At 31.5% G+C, this 17,415-nt stretch overlaps 1 protein-coding gene across 1 annotated transcript in view; it reads right to left on the reverse strand.

The window, feature by feature from the left end:
• LOC140041103 (uncharacterized) overlaps nt 1-17,415 on the reverse strand; it is a 43,704-nt gene that overhangs the window by 10,584 nt on the left and 15,705 nt on the right. The window contains exon 3 of the mRNA XM_072087495.1: nt 7,790-7,964. Coding sequence (XP_071943596.1) covers nt 7,790-7,964 — 175 coding nt within the window. The remainder of the gene's footprint in view (nt 1-7,789; nt 7,965-17,415) is intronic.

Below are 17,415 nucleotides of genomic sequence, written 5' to 3' on the forward strand. Positions count from 1 at the left end.
GTAGTATTAATTTTAGAAAGATATCAATCTAATCCAAAAAATTTCTGTTGATTATTCAAAATGTAATACTGTATATTAAAAAAAAAGTTTATTTTAATGATGTACACAATGGTTTGCAGTTGTTTGGAAGTAGTGGAATCGTAGCAACCAGTTGTTGGCCAGCTGTGGTTGACACACAGCAGGTGTGCAAGCCACAGGACAAGCTGTTGGTGGACAATTTACTGGACATGCCACCGGTCATCTGTGGTGAAGCTGAACAAGAGGTGCAATTGAGGCCATGGCCAAGGTTGACAAGTTAACATCCTATAATAACGTGTCCTGGGATATCCCTATAAATAATGCAATGGAACAATACTATACAGCCTGACAATAAGGATACTTTTACGGTCAATGATAAGTTCAATGATAAGTACTATATAATAATGATGACAGACAATTCCAGCAGCGTTATTCAGGATATGATAGTATTGATAATTGTATTGTAATGACGGACGTTATTGATGACGACATGCTGATGCTAATAATAAAGAAAACTTTAGTGAATTTTAAGTATAAGTGATGACAATTGAAACTCAACGACTACCAATTGACTAAAATCAAATTCTTTGAATGGACTACCTGTAAGTAGCACTATTAATGTAAAATAGCATAAACACAATTCATCCAAATATAGTACCCATTATTAAAAGGCAAATTACGTTCTCAATGGAGATACAAATAAAATAAGCACTGAAAAAATGACAATGCTGTGGGTATCAGTGGCTGGATCTTGATGGAGATACAAAAAAAAAATAAGCACTGGAAAAATGACAATGCTGTAGGTAGCAGTCGCTGGATCTCAATGGAGATACAAAATGACAATGCTGTAGGTAGCAGTCGCTGGATCTCAATGGAGATACAAAATGACAATGCTGTAGGTAGCAGTCGCTGGATCTCAATGGAGATACAAAATGACAATGCTGTAGGTAGCAGTCGCTGGATCTCAATGGAGATACAAAATGACAATGCTGTAGGTAGCAGTCGCTGGATCTCAATGGAGATACAAATAAAATAAGCAAAAACTACTATGTATAGTAAAGTAAACATCCGGGAAGAAGCACAATGTATTATCTCTTTCTTATGTTAATACTGTATCATCTTATGAATGAACTCTTCACAACATGACCATACAAAGCCAAATTGCCATTGCTTTATTGTATTTACAAAACAGGACAAAAAAAGAGTACACAAAACCCTGGTATGTTGAGTCCAGACTGAATACTAGGCCTTAATAGGAAATAAGTAGAACAGCATTTCATGTATTGTACAGCACGGCTGCATTCTTATGGTAAACCACAGATCAGCAGGGTAAACCCACTATGCCTGGATAGTAGGGTGAACTCTAGTAGAGCATACGACTCTGCTTACGGTAATACTTAGTGCAGAGTGACTGCACTTAGCAGGACTGTGTACATGATGACTCATACTGTTAGATTAGCCAGGATAAAGTATCAACCATGGATTTACAGAACTAATCAAATATCAGCTCACACACGGAGAGCTTAGTACTAATGTGACTCACTTACACTACACAGAACATCAAATATTGAGTCACAAATACTTACTCACTCAGAGTATAGTGGAATTTTTAATTTATTATAGTTTAAAATTAATTGGATAAAATTGCAAATAGTATAATATAAATTATTATTTAAGTGTTATGGGTAAACATACTTGGGATATTCCTTTTGTTGACAATACGGAAGATGTATTACAGTGTTTATGACACCTGGTTAATATTTAAAGAAGATTCATGAACCAGGCACCTAATAAACTAAGAGCCTCCAATCCAACTACAGTCCCTGGAAAATCCTAAATTAGAACTTCTTGCTTCATATAGAATTGGGTTAGGTAGGTGAAGTAGCATAAATATAAACACTGTACATTTATACAAGAAGAAGATAAGCTATTGAAGTATTATAGTTATACTGTAAACATATCACTGAAACTGGTAAAGCTCTGTCCACACTATCAAACTTTATGTGATGTGCCCATATATGGACATAATGATGATGTTATATCACTACCATTTGGGCCAATCACTACAGTACCATATTTTAAGCACATCACACTTTTTTTGCCAAACTAGTTTGATAGTGTAAACAAAGCTTTAGAGACTTGTGCTATAAATACTACATATTACAGTATATAATAAAATATCATTGTATATTTGATGATACACATTTTAAATGACTAATAATGTGATATAATTTAATCAGCTATTTTTTACTGGTAGAGTTTTGAGAAGTGTTAATAGAAAGATGTACCACTTGTCTACGTAGCTGTCGTGGAAAAAAGTCAGAATGACGTTTTGACTAAAAAATGATGGGTTCATACAGTAATGACTTTAGAACTTCTAAAGAGTAATCAATCAATTTCAATTGTTTTGGTGAGATCCACCTCACCATATTGCTATAAATAACACCTTGATCAGATCAGTGTTATTTATAGCAATATGGTGAGGTGGATTCAATGACATTGTTTTATTTACTCAACATAATTACATCACAATCCCAAAATTGGATGACATCATAATCTCAAAATTGGATGACATCATAATCTCAAAATTGGATGACATTTTAATCTCAAAATTGGATGACATCATAGGTCGTGTTCGTACGGTGGTTAAAATAAGCGCTTAATTTCACCCATGCCTCGGGTTATAAATTGAGCCTTGTTCGTACTTGAAATATTTAACCGCTTAATCGACAAATCACAAACCGGAAATTACGTTATAAGGTCAGTTGTCTTTACAACCTACGACCCCATTTTCGCACGCTAGTTTCGCGTGTTGTATATTTTTTACTCGCGATCTTTCTTTACAATAACAATTTTGAATTACACATTGCCTCTATCGGAGATTTATTATCCTCGAAGGCCGAGTATAATTGGATTATCGCTGAAATAACCTGCAAATTTGGTGAACATTTTGCCTCGAATTTTTTGTAGCCTGAGGCAAAAGTTAATTGGATCACGCGAACGGAAATCGGGAATAAGCTGGTATTTTCAACCCCTACGAACAGGCCCATAGATCTCAAACTTAGATCAGATGACATCATAATCTCAAAGTTGGATGACTTCATAATCTCAAAATTGGATGACATCATAATCTCAAAATTAGATGACATCATAGATCTCAAACTTGGATGACATCATAATCTCAAAATTGGATGAGATCATAGATCTCAAACTTTGATAAAATCATAAATCTCAAAATTGGATGACATCAAATCATATTCATAATCAAAATAAAAAGGTAACATTTACATTTTATTTAAATTTATTTTGTTTATCTTTAAAAATTTTTTATTTACATTTAATTTGTATTTTAAATGTTTATGTCTCGTCATGATGTATTTTTGTGAGGGTCCCTAATGATCAGCTTCGGATGGATGGACCACCCTCGTAAAATATTGTTGAAATAAATAAATAAATAAGCTACTTATGTAGTTGGTAACAACATTTTAAGGAGATTTGTGTACTGGAAATTACTACCGACTCTCCTTCCCACGCATCGAAGAAGTAAACACATTATTCTGTATAGTAAATTGGTAAGATTATGCGATGTAGACATGTTGAGCATAGTGATGTAGTACGTTTAGTTTCATGAGAATTAAATCTAGTTAAACTTACTACTGTATATTAGCCAACGTAGTACATGAAGATAGAATATATAGTAGTCATAAATGCATCATGTAACATGTTACTCTTTGATATAGCTATATTTAAAACCTGCACAAAATTAAATTTAGTGAATATTCCTCTATTTTTATTTATTTTCAGATACCGATCTCACTCTTATAATTATGTTTATTTTACAAAAAAAGAAAATTATTTAAAAAAAAAAAAAAAAAAAAATGATATTCGTTCAGACTTACGAGTCCTATACATTACTAGAAATATGGACACGGACTACAGGTTTACTAAACAATACTATGCAGTACTACAGTATTTTTCTTGTCTATTATTATTATAATAAGCTGGTTCCAAAGTGACTGGGCCGACCTGAATAATTGATTAATTAATGGCCAATTAAAATGGTTTAAAAGGACGTCATACCACAGGCAGCTTACCAATACTTAAGTGTTACATGTTAATTTTATTACTCTTAAATAATGTATAATTGATTTTTTGGGATGATATACTGTAAGCACATTTTAATAATTACGTTATGTAATAATATAACAAACATTATAAAAATGTATCTAAAATAAATTGTCATACGCCACTTTCCTGGAATTTCTAAAATTCACAAATATTATTATATTATTATTTTTTCGTTTGTGAACCATATTGTTAATTTTTATCTACATTACTTTAATAATTATAACTGACATCAATTGAAATATGAGTTCAGTTTATGAGTTTATTTTAGTACGAATACTTAAGCTAGGATACTTCTTTAAATAAAGACCTAATTTTTTTTTTTTTAAATTCAATTTTCTGTCATACAATTACAAAGAAGACAAAAACAAATAAAAGGCAAGAAAAGACCAAACAGGTACTAAACCAAACCTATGCTAGTTGATAACCCAGAACAGAGCACAGAAATAAACCAACAACAAAAAAATTAATATAAATAATTATTGAATTTGTTCTTTTTTTCATACGTTAAACCATTTTTAAACAATGTTGTCACCAGTGTCATTGAAAAAAAAAATCAATATTTAAAAAGTCAAGATTCACTTGCCAACGTCATCAACAACGCAAACTCATATTAATGTTAATATAATGAACCTAGATATCAACAACCACTTCACATCAAAATATCAACATTGCTTTCTGGCGTTCGTCCAAGTAAACATTTACGTCAGATTGCAGACGTAATTAACATCTTGGTTTGGACAGGTAAAATAGTGGCAAACACTTCCGCTCAGGATAGACAATTTACTTTGTGGTTGAATGTATTGAATGTGGTTATACATCCACATAAATGGTGTCTAAATAGCTTGGTATGTCCGCTTATTATACACAACATTAAATCTTAATGTGATGAATGTTATATTTTTTCTTTGATTTAATTGAATTGTCCCATTTTTTTTTACCGGATCAAAGCGTAATTGTTTGTTGATAAAAAAATAAAATAAAATGATGTACTTGAAATCATTCTTGCGTTCTCATTGATCTAACCTGCCTTTTTTCTTTTAAATTTTTACTTGATACATTTGTAGATTTTTGTGACAATTTTTAATGACATTTAAAAAAATTTACGAAATAGCCGACTCATTTGAGTTGCAGCGATGTATTTTGTTCAAGAATAAGATGCCCTTGCCCAGAATTTTTTCATCTCCTTATTTTTTTATAATATTGTATTGATTTTATACTGGTCAAAAAAATAAACAAAACAAAATTAATGAACAAAAAACGACCAAAAATAGCATATTAGATTAGAAAACTAAAATCATGTTAAAGTTAATTGTAATATTCACAATCATGATTTAATGTACAGTGCCATTGTCAATATTATATTTATCAATTTGCAATCACAATTTACGATCACAATCATTCAATATACATCATAATATTATCATCAAATATGATCTTATTATCAAGATAAAACATAACAATGCTAGCTCCATAAAATGTACAAATTAAACAGCATTAACTGCAACGAGATGGAAAGGTCATTGAAATGTCACAACGAGTCTTGGGAAAAAAGGAAATGGTAACAAAGTGCCTGGATGTTAGATAATGAATAATTCATATCATCACACAGATGATAAGATGACGCATAATGTACAACATTTATATACAATAGTATGTGAACGAGTTTAAAATAGAGAAAATATTTTGAGAGAACAACCTTTATGAAATTATTCTCACTATTCAACAAATACAAAACATAATGTACAATAGTATTAGTATGTGAACGAGTTAAATGGAGAGAATATTTTGAGAGAACGACCTTTATGAATTATTGTCACTATTCAACAAATACAAAACATAATGTACAACATTTATGTACAATAGTATGTGAACGAAGAGAGAATATTTTGATAGAATGACCTTTATGAAATTATTATCACCATTCAACAAATATAAAAACATACTTAATACTTAAATGTACAATACAATAGTATCTGAATGTTTATGAGTTAAGTAGGAATAATAATTTTGAGAGAACGACCCTACTGAGTTGAATAGGTCAGGATTTCAACAAATTAAATTATTCTCAATTTAACGAAACATAAAACATTATTTATTGCAAAACAATTTTTTATACAAAAGGCTGACCATGAAACAGTACCTTCAATCCTTAAAATTGGTAAAAATAATGCATGTCACATGATTCTAAATCAACCAATCAAATGTATGTGTTATATAGTACACTGTAAATCATTAACACTGAGAACTTAATAATTCTCACATTGGGCCAATCCATAGTGCTCAGTGAATGTTATCCCCAAATACTCCTTGAAGCATAGCTTTCACAAAGCATTTTAAACATTATATGGGAATTTTTTTTTTAAGCATCTTCTTTTTATAATGAGTTAATACTATATATACTCATATAGTGATAAGAAAAGAAAGCTGTAATACAACAGTATTTATCTACTTCAGCCTTCTTGGGCATCTTACTGTATTGCCTTCTGTGCTGTGTATGCCTGACTTATTGTACAAAAAAATATTTGACAAAAAAAAAATAATTTCTTGAAATGTAATGATGTATAAATAGAAAATTACATTTGTTTTTGCAAAATTTTATTTTGTAATGAAATTGTATATTAAACAGATTAGTAAATTAAATGATGAATCACCCAGCGGGGTTATCTCTCTGAAACATGTGACAACTACGACGACAGAAGATTCTATTTAGGGAATAAAGTTGCAGGAATGCATGTCCAATGTCTTCTTCTTGTTATTTAAACTTTTCGCAATTACAGAAGTATGTCAACTATGTTTGATGAGTCATGTTTAAGAAACCTCTGGATTCAACAACCAGCAACAGGAGTATAATCATGGAATAGGGTATCACATGACCAATCCACAAGGCATGTCGGGTGTCAGCGGTTAAATTCACGATTAGTAAGCAAATATGTACAATGTAATTTCTTTTGTCTTGATCGTGGGTTGTGTTTACCTGATCTTGCAATATGGCACCTCTTTTCTCAGATTATTCCATTTTAAATTGTCTAGTTTTTCCCGTGTGGATTTGATGTTTCCCTGCGGATCACGTGGAATTAGTTTGAGCAAATGAGTCATCAATTAGCATATGTTGATAGATCGACTTGTAAACAACAAACATGATCATGTAATGTAACCTTTGTTTTAAAAGCACTTTAATTTTTAAGATGCAAGATTTCAATCTAATAATCATGTGCATATAAATTATGGCATAAAAATAAATTGGGTTTCATAAAGCAAAATTGTACGTTTTTTATTATTATTGTAGTACTGTATAAAATATTTCATAAATGCTATAAAACAATCCATCGGGTTGCAGAAAAATAGTCATTATTTTATTTTAAAAAGACATGGCTGTTAAATTTTATTGGAGAGAGAGAGAGAGGGAGGGCTAAAGCCTGTTTATCCCCCATTTAAATCCGTGGCTGGTAGATAACAACATGTTGCTCACATGCATTAATATTTATATATAGGCCTACACCTATATACAGTACCTGAATTCTACTACAATACCCCAAAACCTCTCTCACCCTATCAACAAACCCCCTCACCCTGTCCCCAAGGTTTACATCCAATTGTCCAATTATCAATCTATCCTCACATACCAACTTAAACAAGGACTCACCTGTTACCAAGGAAACATTGTTGAAAACTTGAGTAAGTCGGTTGAGTATGGTATTAAGAAAGCTGTCAGGAGCAAGCTTGCCTAAATCCTGCGTACACTGGTCATATACTATCACACCACAGATATTGTCTGTGTCCAACTTGCATGCGTTTTCAAGCAGTTCTTTAATCGTCACCTGGAATATGCAAATTAATAATATACTGGTTATGCAAATATGGTAATAGTTTGTCATGTAAGATTTATTGCATTAATAATAGTATGCACATTTTGTACATAAATCAATGGCAAATGAAAATTATTTAAAAGATTATTAAATAATAACAATAATATGCACATTTTGTACAACATGAATAAATAGCACATTATGCAAATTAAGTAGGAAATTAAATATTTAAACTAAGTAGCTGAGGATGAAAAATAAACTTGATAAAACGTAAAAAAGATAAAATAATCAAGAATTTACTAGTTATTAAATGGAAGGCTAATGGGTGAGGGCCCCCTGGGGTAAATAGAAGGCTGACAGATGAGGGTAACAAAGGAGAAGGAGAAAGGGGGGGGGGGGGCATAAATAGGTAAGTAAAATGTGATGGGTAAATAGATGACTGACAGATGAGGAATAACAGAGGAGAAGGAGAAAGGCTGATGAATGAGGGTATAGAAGGCTGAAAGGTGAGTGATAACTAGAGGGCTGACAGTTAAAGGAGAAATTAAGTAAATTGATCTGAAATAAATGAAAACAAATTATAAAACCCAACATTTCTTGGTAATTATTCATTCATTCCTTGGTATTTCTGTGGATAAACAGTTATTTACTACGGTAGGTCTGTTAATATTAAACTATGTCTCTAATCCAGATCTGAGATTACCCAAATATTTTCAGGAATAAAAACCGTAAAACAATCAGTAAACTGTTTTAAAAATCCTTTATTTAAATGATTAGATATTATCAGATTTTGATTTTATTCTAAGATTTGACGCATTTTTACAATGACAAAATTGAGCATTAAATACAGAATAAAGTCATTGTACTTTTGTAAATTATTTTTTCATTTTATTCAAACTCATTCAACAGCGGGAAACCCGCCCCTTACAGAATGGAATAAACTATACCATATAAAAATATATATAAATATTTCACAGACAGAATAAATTTATTAAATGATAAACAAAAGTCTTTATTACGAGATAACAATCAAATTTCAATTATTATGAGTAATTCATTATTGTAATTTGGCCCGAAGCATCGCTGCTTACCTACCAGGCACAACACTACACTGGTTGCTGCTTAGTCAACTGGTACTTAGTCACATCTAACAATAAAATCATTATTCAAAACGATGCGATGATTTGTCATCATTGTTTGCATACCAGCTCCTATATTAATGAATTTTCCCACACAATTGTTAGGATAGGAAATTAGTATGGTACTGAACAAAACCAATGGTAAATAATATACTGTGTATATCTTGTAACAAGATGTGGGAGGTCCTTTTTTTTATACCACAACTATTTTACATTTGTCATGTAGTGTCAATAACCTTGACCTGCGTGATCCTGATTACTATTCAATGACATTGGCCCTGTTTCTGCTGCCAAGAAAATACTGTATTTTATACGGTATTTTTGAATACCGTATATATACCATATTTTTTTGGCAGCAGAAACTGCGCTCATAAAAAAAATACCGTATTTTGTATACCGTATTTTTCCCACAAAATTTGTGGATAAAATACGGTATTTACAAATTTATACCGTATTTTTTGTACCCTGTTCTGCTGCCAATAAAAAATACCGTATTTTTTTTTACCTGTGACATGAGGTCAACATCGTGTTTTTATTTTCTGTCGCTGTCAGCTGTTTCACACACGTGTATTGATATATTCGGCGAAAATGTGTGGCGAAGACGTCACAGTATTTACTATATAAATCTGTGTGGGGAAGCTAAAATGTCCGGCCAAAAAGGGACAACCACATTTATAAAGACATTTCTAAAAAATAAAGCAGCAGGAGTACGGAATAGATTTATCTCCATTGAAGCAAGTAAATTCAAAGCTGAAGAGCCTGCGAAGCAATACAACATTGCAAAAGACAATAACTCGCGGGAGGGAACGAATTACTTGTCCCCATTACGATGTTTTCTGTGCTCTCACAACATCTCTATCACTAGGGCTAGGCTGTTGAAAGTGAGACGTAAAACTTCCTTTATTGCGACTTTTAATTATCGACCAAATAAATGAATGGCAATTTGGGTAAAAAGGATGAAATTTAACACGACCACCCAAGAAGTATTGTTAGCAGAAACGGGGTACTAAAAAATATGGTATAAAAAATAACGTATTTTGAGCAGTTGCAGCAGAAACAGGCCCATTACAACATTAATGTATTGGTCTAGCACCAGGTAAACATTAATGTATTGGTCTAGCACCAGGTAAACATTAATGTATTGTACTATATGTACTATACTGAATTCATATTTATTATAATTAAACAATTTACAGCTTTACCAGTATGTACAATTGATGAATTAATTCCTTTATGTTATTTAAGAAAGTTTATATTTTCTATTTGTATTAAAATGCAACAAAATAAAGGTAATAATATAACAATAATTAAGAATTACAGTATTAATTTTTCTGAGCGCAAAACTGCAAATTACAGAGTTCACCTCTCTGCCATTTTACATTGCTTATATCTACACACATTTGTAAATGCATCTAGGACCTAATATTGTAAAGAATTGTTATATATATGATACTGATAGTTAGCTGATAATGAATAATAATAGCATTATGAAAGTTGCTACATAAAATAAACTAGAAAGTGAATAATACTCACACCTAAAGATCACAAAACAAATTGGTACGTTTACAGAATCTCGCATCACAATATGACAAAGTTTCACTCTCAGTCACTTCGGTTTAATAGACGTTGCACAATTACAATGGGCAAAACAATTCAAGTTATGAATTATAAACCAGGTAAAAGTCTCAATAGCATTAGGCAATGAAATAATTTGACGTGTTATGACTCAACCTTAGAAGCCCGACAGTCAGAAGGTTAGGCAGTGAATCACAGAAACCAAAGCCAATATGTCAATCAGCGCGAGACTCGCAAGAACCCTGGCAGCAGTAGCTACATAATCAAGGTGCGTCGCTACTGCAACTTGCTGTCGCAAGAAAAAAGTCAAAGAAAGCATTCAACATTATACAGTAATTCACTATTGTACCTCATCTATGGTACAGTAGTATTGTCCTGTTGACAAAGCATACGCTTACAGTACATTACAGTAAGTTGAACCAATAAAGCAACTGGTAGAAATATTAACGCAACTTAAGAAACCAAACATATACAAATATAAACTTATATATTTTCACAATGACATTCACATTAATTAGAACGGGGACTTGGATATCATGTAGCACGGTCACCTCAAAGATTTAAAACAAAATTTTGGAAGACAGCCCATGCGATTTAAGATAAATAAAAATTGCAAACCGGCCACTGGACGGATGCCACGTAAACCTTGGATAACTGGCTACCTTTAGTTTACACACTGGATCAATGCCATACAAATTTAGGATTTCTGTCTGTAATATTACGTAAATACGGGGAAGGTCTAATAAATCCCATGATCCTTTGCTGTCTCGTTCTCAAGGTCAAGTTCGTTCACTTAAATCATTTTCTTTTTTTGCCTGAGGTCATTAACATAGAAGCCACGTCCTCGCGGATTGTGATGAGTAACAATTGTAATCTAATCAGGAATTGAAAATGCAATCATCGTCGCATCAAATACGTGAAATCATGAATCACCTGATAAATCATCAACAACGTAGATTATAATCTCAATTCAGATTAAATTTAATTTTTTGAGTAAAAAACATTTTTTTTTAAATATTGCTTCTACTGTAAGTAGCTTTTTCTAAAATCTAACAACTATGTGAACCCAATTTCTGAGGTTTATCAGATAAACTTCTTAAAGAATTGTCTACACTATCAAACTTTATGTGACAACAAAATTTGATGTGCCCATTATATGGACATGATGATGTCATATTAATACCATATTTGGGAATATTACTACCATATTTAGGCACATTACACTTTTTTTGTCAAACTAGTTTGATAGTGTGGACAGAGCTTTAGAGAAGAGTGAAACTTTCAGTAAAAGTTTAGTTTTAATAACAGTGTCTGTATGGTTATAAAAACAATGGAATCATTATAGTTTATGACATATTTCCACTGTGTGTAAAAGGGAAATACATACAAAGTATGGTTTGTGCTTTTTCCATGAAACAATTGACTGTTACTAATTCCGGGGCAATTCCCAATTTGTATTTATACTTTTACAACCCTGGGAAAAAATGATGAAATGTAAATAGATGTACATTAAAATCCTAGATAGCTTTTTTTAAAACATAAAAAATGAAACGTTTTCATCTGGTTTTTATATAAAATCTGTATATTTACGTTAAACCATGAATACATATGTCTGCATGTTAATGTAATTCATTTTAAGTGAGAGGTGGTAAAACCAGAAAATGAAAAAACTTTTGAAGTTAACATGTACATACAGTATTCATGAATGGTTTAACGTAAAGATTTATATACAGATGAAAAATGAAGATTAATAAAATCAGATTTTGCCATTTTGTTGTTAATCACTTCCACTGAAAAAAAAAATGAAAAAAAAGTTTTCACTTATAAAACTACAAAACACCATACCAATACAACACTGTAATAAATAAATCAATAATTCAATTTCATTTGTGAAAAGTTGTTGGAAATCGTTTTTTATTAAGTTTATTACAAAAGCTAGTTCAGGGAATGGATTTAAAAGAGTTGTTGTTTTCACTGAAATTTCCAGATTATGGAATAATGCCAAACAAAAAGTTGGATATGTTTTTCTTTTTAGTTGTTTTCGCACAAGTTTGGTGTATGTGAGTCATCAAGAGTCTAGATTCTTTTCTTTTGTGTTTTAAACAGGAAGGATAGATGATCATATCATGTATAATCAATTAAAAATTCATCATATTACTGCGTTATCAGTAAAAAGCATCTTACTCGACCACAACAACAGAAAAAGATTAAATGATCCACATGCAGCGGTGTCTGGTTGTTGCATCTTCTATTAAACATACAAATTAAAATATAAATACAAAAATTTAAATATATTAATCAACAAAATCAAACAAAACAAAATTAGAAATGAATTCAGTTATAAATAAAGCATCTTATTCTTATTCTTTTATTGCCAAATATAAACTACATGAAAAACACGACATACAAAAAAAAAACAATAGAACCAACTGAGTGAGCTGGCATGGAACACAAAAGCGAACCTAATCACTATGACTTAAAGCCTGTGTTCCCCACTCACCCAGTTTCACAAGCAATTTAGGTCATTACTACAGTACTACAATAGTACGTGTAAATAAAGCATTATTGAACACCATCTTTAGGTCATTACTACAGTACTACAATAGTACGTTTAAATAAAGCATTATTGAACACCATCTTTAGGTCATTACTACAGTACTACAATAGTACGTACAGAAGAATGCCAACCAAGGACACCATTCACAAGTGTGCACACCCATAATTACCAGATTTCCCAAAAGAGGGGTTTCACCAAATTTGTTTTATACTGGCCAATAGACTGCAGGAAACTTTCAGTTTTGGCTATCTAGCTAGAGAAAGATTGGTAACATACACAAGTATAACTAAACCATGTAGATATGATAAAACACAATAAATAAGGGGGATTAAATGATACTCCGTGATCTGCTAATCAAAATACAATATGTATATTCTTTAAAAAATGTACAAAAGAATTTTAACTATAAATGTATACCATTACTGAAATACGAGACATGTTTGTAAATTAGTAATTCACATTCCTGAAGGAATGCAAATGTTTGATAATTTACAAGTATCTGATTCCAACTGGATCATGACACATACAATTGTAATTTTATGTATTTATAATAGGTATCCCAATGAAAGCGCACAGAGGGGTATCACTTTTGAAATATTGACGAAATTCGAAAAAGTAGTATGACTTTGATGTTAAATAAATCGTATTCAATCTTAATTAATACTTACAAAATTTATATTGTTTGAAAGTACTTGTTTTAATCTATGTATAAGTGTGTTTATAATTAAAATTAATGAATTAGTTGCCGAGAAAATGCGATTTTAAAACGGTTCTAAAATCCCGTCGAGCCGATTTCCGCGCGTTGAAAACCTCATCGGAAAATCCCCATCAGTTTTCAAAACACGATCGCATGATTACCATTGGAGCTAGCGGATTAATTTTTGTTGTATGTTATCAGGCTTTAAATAAGCTTTATTTTGATACGAAAATCGTCTTCTATAAATAGGTTTTTCGTAACGAAAAGTCAATTTTTGTGACAAAAATCCAATTTTGATTCACCGTTTATGGAAAAATATTATGGATTTTGGTATTAAATTATAGCTAAATCTACATTGAAATCGATAAAACATAGTTTACAAACGTATTGTGCATGGTAATTGTGCGAACTACATTTTAAAATGGTGCATGAGGCGTAAATCCCGTTCAAAAATTTTAAAGATCCAACCATTTTAATCCGGTGAATTGTAGTGAGTAAAATATTGTACTCTAAAATACGCGCGTGTTTGTTTTGGCGTTTTCTGTTAAATACATTAATGCACCCTATCAGCGAATGGTACGTTCCATATTTTGAACACGTTGTTTAGTTTTCCTCGCTCGAGTTCGACCGGCTCGACGCGAGATGTGTGACAGCAGCGATGTCGGAGATTGACATGTCCTTTTCCGTCGTAGAATATCTGGTTTTACACATTAATTTAACAACTTAAAATTGATGTAATGTACGGAAGATTTATTATGCAAGTATACAATGCAAATGCGTTAGGTTAAAATGTACCGAGGAAATTTATTAAGCTAATTTACCAACGTTACATTTGACTCTGTATACGGCGGCCGAAAGTCATTAACTGCGACCGAAATACTTTAACGGGAGCGACTACTGATCGCGAGTAAGCCGTGACTTGGCCTAAACTTTAGCTCCGTATTTCAATTTAATAACGTAATAATACGAAAAGAAAACAATTTTTATAATGTTATATATACTATTCAGGTAAACAATAAATTGTTTTACTTAACATTGATTAGTTTAAATGAGTTTATTTTGACCCATATTGTGCGTTTGCCTTAAAAGAGCATATCTTACTTAGCAGCCCGGCTTAGATTTGGTGTCATAATCATATGGGCCTAAAATCTTGTTTTACGTATTCAAAAGTTATATATAATAGTATTTATGATTGAAATTATAAATATAAAGTATATTAAAATATTCTAATAATTATACTTACCGAAAATTAGTGTAAAAGAAAGGAAACAGTACACACCGTTTTTAACATACTTTTTCATTTTTTTTTTTTATAATTTTAAATTTCACCATTAAAAATTTTTTTTTTTTTCATATACACATCTAAAATATATTTATTAATGAAATATACACTACATTCTAACAAGTACAAAAAAAATTAAATGAATTAGTACAGTAGTTCAAAAGTTACAGATCATTGAAAAATTGCAGTTTTTTCATTTTTTAGGGAATTCCAGCAAAAATGGGCGTTAAATGCTTTCCTACCACTTTGCGGACCAATAATTTAAAAAATAAGTTTCGTTGAGGCTCCAAAAAAAATAGAGTTGTACAACTCTGTGATATCTATAGGTTTAACAAAATTCAAAACTTTTAACTAATTATTGTAAAAGTTATAACCTTTTAAAAATGCTTCCAATTTCAACTGCAAAAAACACCATTTTTAGGCAAAAAATCGTATATTTTTTTACCACTTTAAATAACCATAACTTTAGAACGGGTAATCGGATTTCAATCATTTAAATTTCAAAATGCTAATTACATTAAGTTCTTTATGGTTAACTGAAAGGAAATTTAAAAAAATTAATCTGAATTTTTTCATTGGGATACCTATTTATAATCACAAGAAATAATTGTTTCCTTTTGATCAACACAAATATTTTAAATAATTTTAGAAAGCTGATACACAAATTGGTACACAACCAAAAATCTAAGACGGAGAGGATGGCAACTACAATAGAACATCTATTAATGAAACACCTTCAAGACATTGCAAAGTGTCACCAAAGGGATGTCCCCACAATAGGGATTGGTTGGAGTGGTAAAACATCTATTGTCTCTCATTTATTTCATGGGAAAGTGTCCCCTAAATAGAGGTGTTCTCTCAATATAGATGTTCTCTTAATGCAGGTTTTCCAAATGAGCTATAATAGCTTTAATAGATATACTGTAATAAAGTACTGTAGGCCAAAAAGTTAAAGATTTATACTGAGTAAACCATGATAAAACTCTGGATTTAATGAGAAAGAGCCAAGACAATATCCTGGATGGTGTAGCACTTGAGTAGGCAGTGTAGTACAAGGAAAGGCCAGCGTACAGGTTTTCACATGAGTCACAACAAACTGAGTCACTCTACCTTCCTGCGTGTGTAATACCAGAAGGACGGACAGACGATCAACCGCTTTGGACAGGCCACTAAATTAACCCTCTAGGGGCCTGTTTCTGCTGCGAAAAAATAACCATGTGATTCAATTACCCCCAATTTCTTGGTTGCTGCAGACACACGAAAAATGTTTCAATAACCGGTTTAAAATGGCGTTTTCAAGATCTAACTGGTTATCATTTTTTTAGCAGCACAGACATAACCATGATAATAATTGACCAATCCACAACAAGAAATGAAATTAGTCATACAGTATAATTTACCAAAAATAAATTTTAAATGTGGAAATTACTTAATAGACATTGTCAAGTAAAAGTACAGCAAATTGAGCCAGTAAGCATTATCATGGTTCACTTAACTACCGGTACTCAAGTACATTAAGATACAAACTTAACATGCTTTACCGGTAGTGATGTATTTCCAGTCATTTCAAACTGTGGTAGATCACTTCCTTTATAATGTAAATTGGAGATGTCATAGACCTACTTTATATATAACATTGCAAATTGCTGATGAATTATGGAGGGCAAGACTCTCCCAAAATGAATTGTTACTTTTCTAAATAAATCATTTGTTTACTTGCCAAATGAAGCTGGAATAAAGAGGGGGAAAACAACCGAGAACCCCCCCCCCCCCCCACCAAAAAAAAATCATAATGAATCAAAAGCTATAGTTAAGAGTGCATAGTGTTCAGCTGATCAGAATCATATTCAATCTACAACCGACGACGACAAATTGTTACAACACAAGTGGTCATGTCAACTTCTTATACCACCCAATATAACGTTGAGGTTAACTCTTACATTTCAGAAATGTAATAGATAGCGATATACATGTACACACACCTTCCTATCAGGTAATGATGTCATTTTTGTATTATATTATATATCTCGGTATCTTTATTTCACTTAAAAAAAATAATAAATCTAAAGTAGTTTAAAGACTGTTACCAGTATAAATGTTATTTTTAATTCATTGATTACATCCTATAGCCAGGGATGCACAAACCACACACTTTACAATGGTTGTATTGATACTTAGCTTCAACAAGGTCCACGATTCTAAGCCATTATGAG

Source organism: Antedon mediterranea, chromosome 2, assembly GCF_964355755.1.
Source record: "Antedon mediterranea chromosome 2, ecAntMedi1.1, whole genome shotgun sequence".
NCBI lineage: Eukaryota > Metazoa > Echinodermata > Crinoidea > Comatulida > Antedonidae > Antedon > Antedon mediterranea.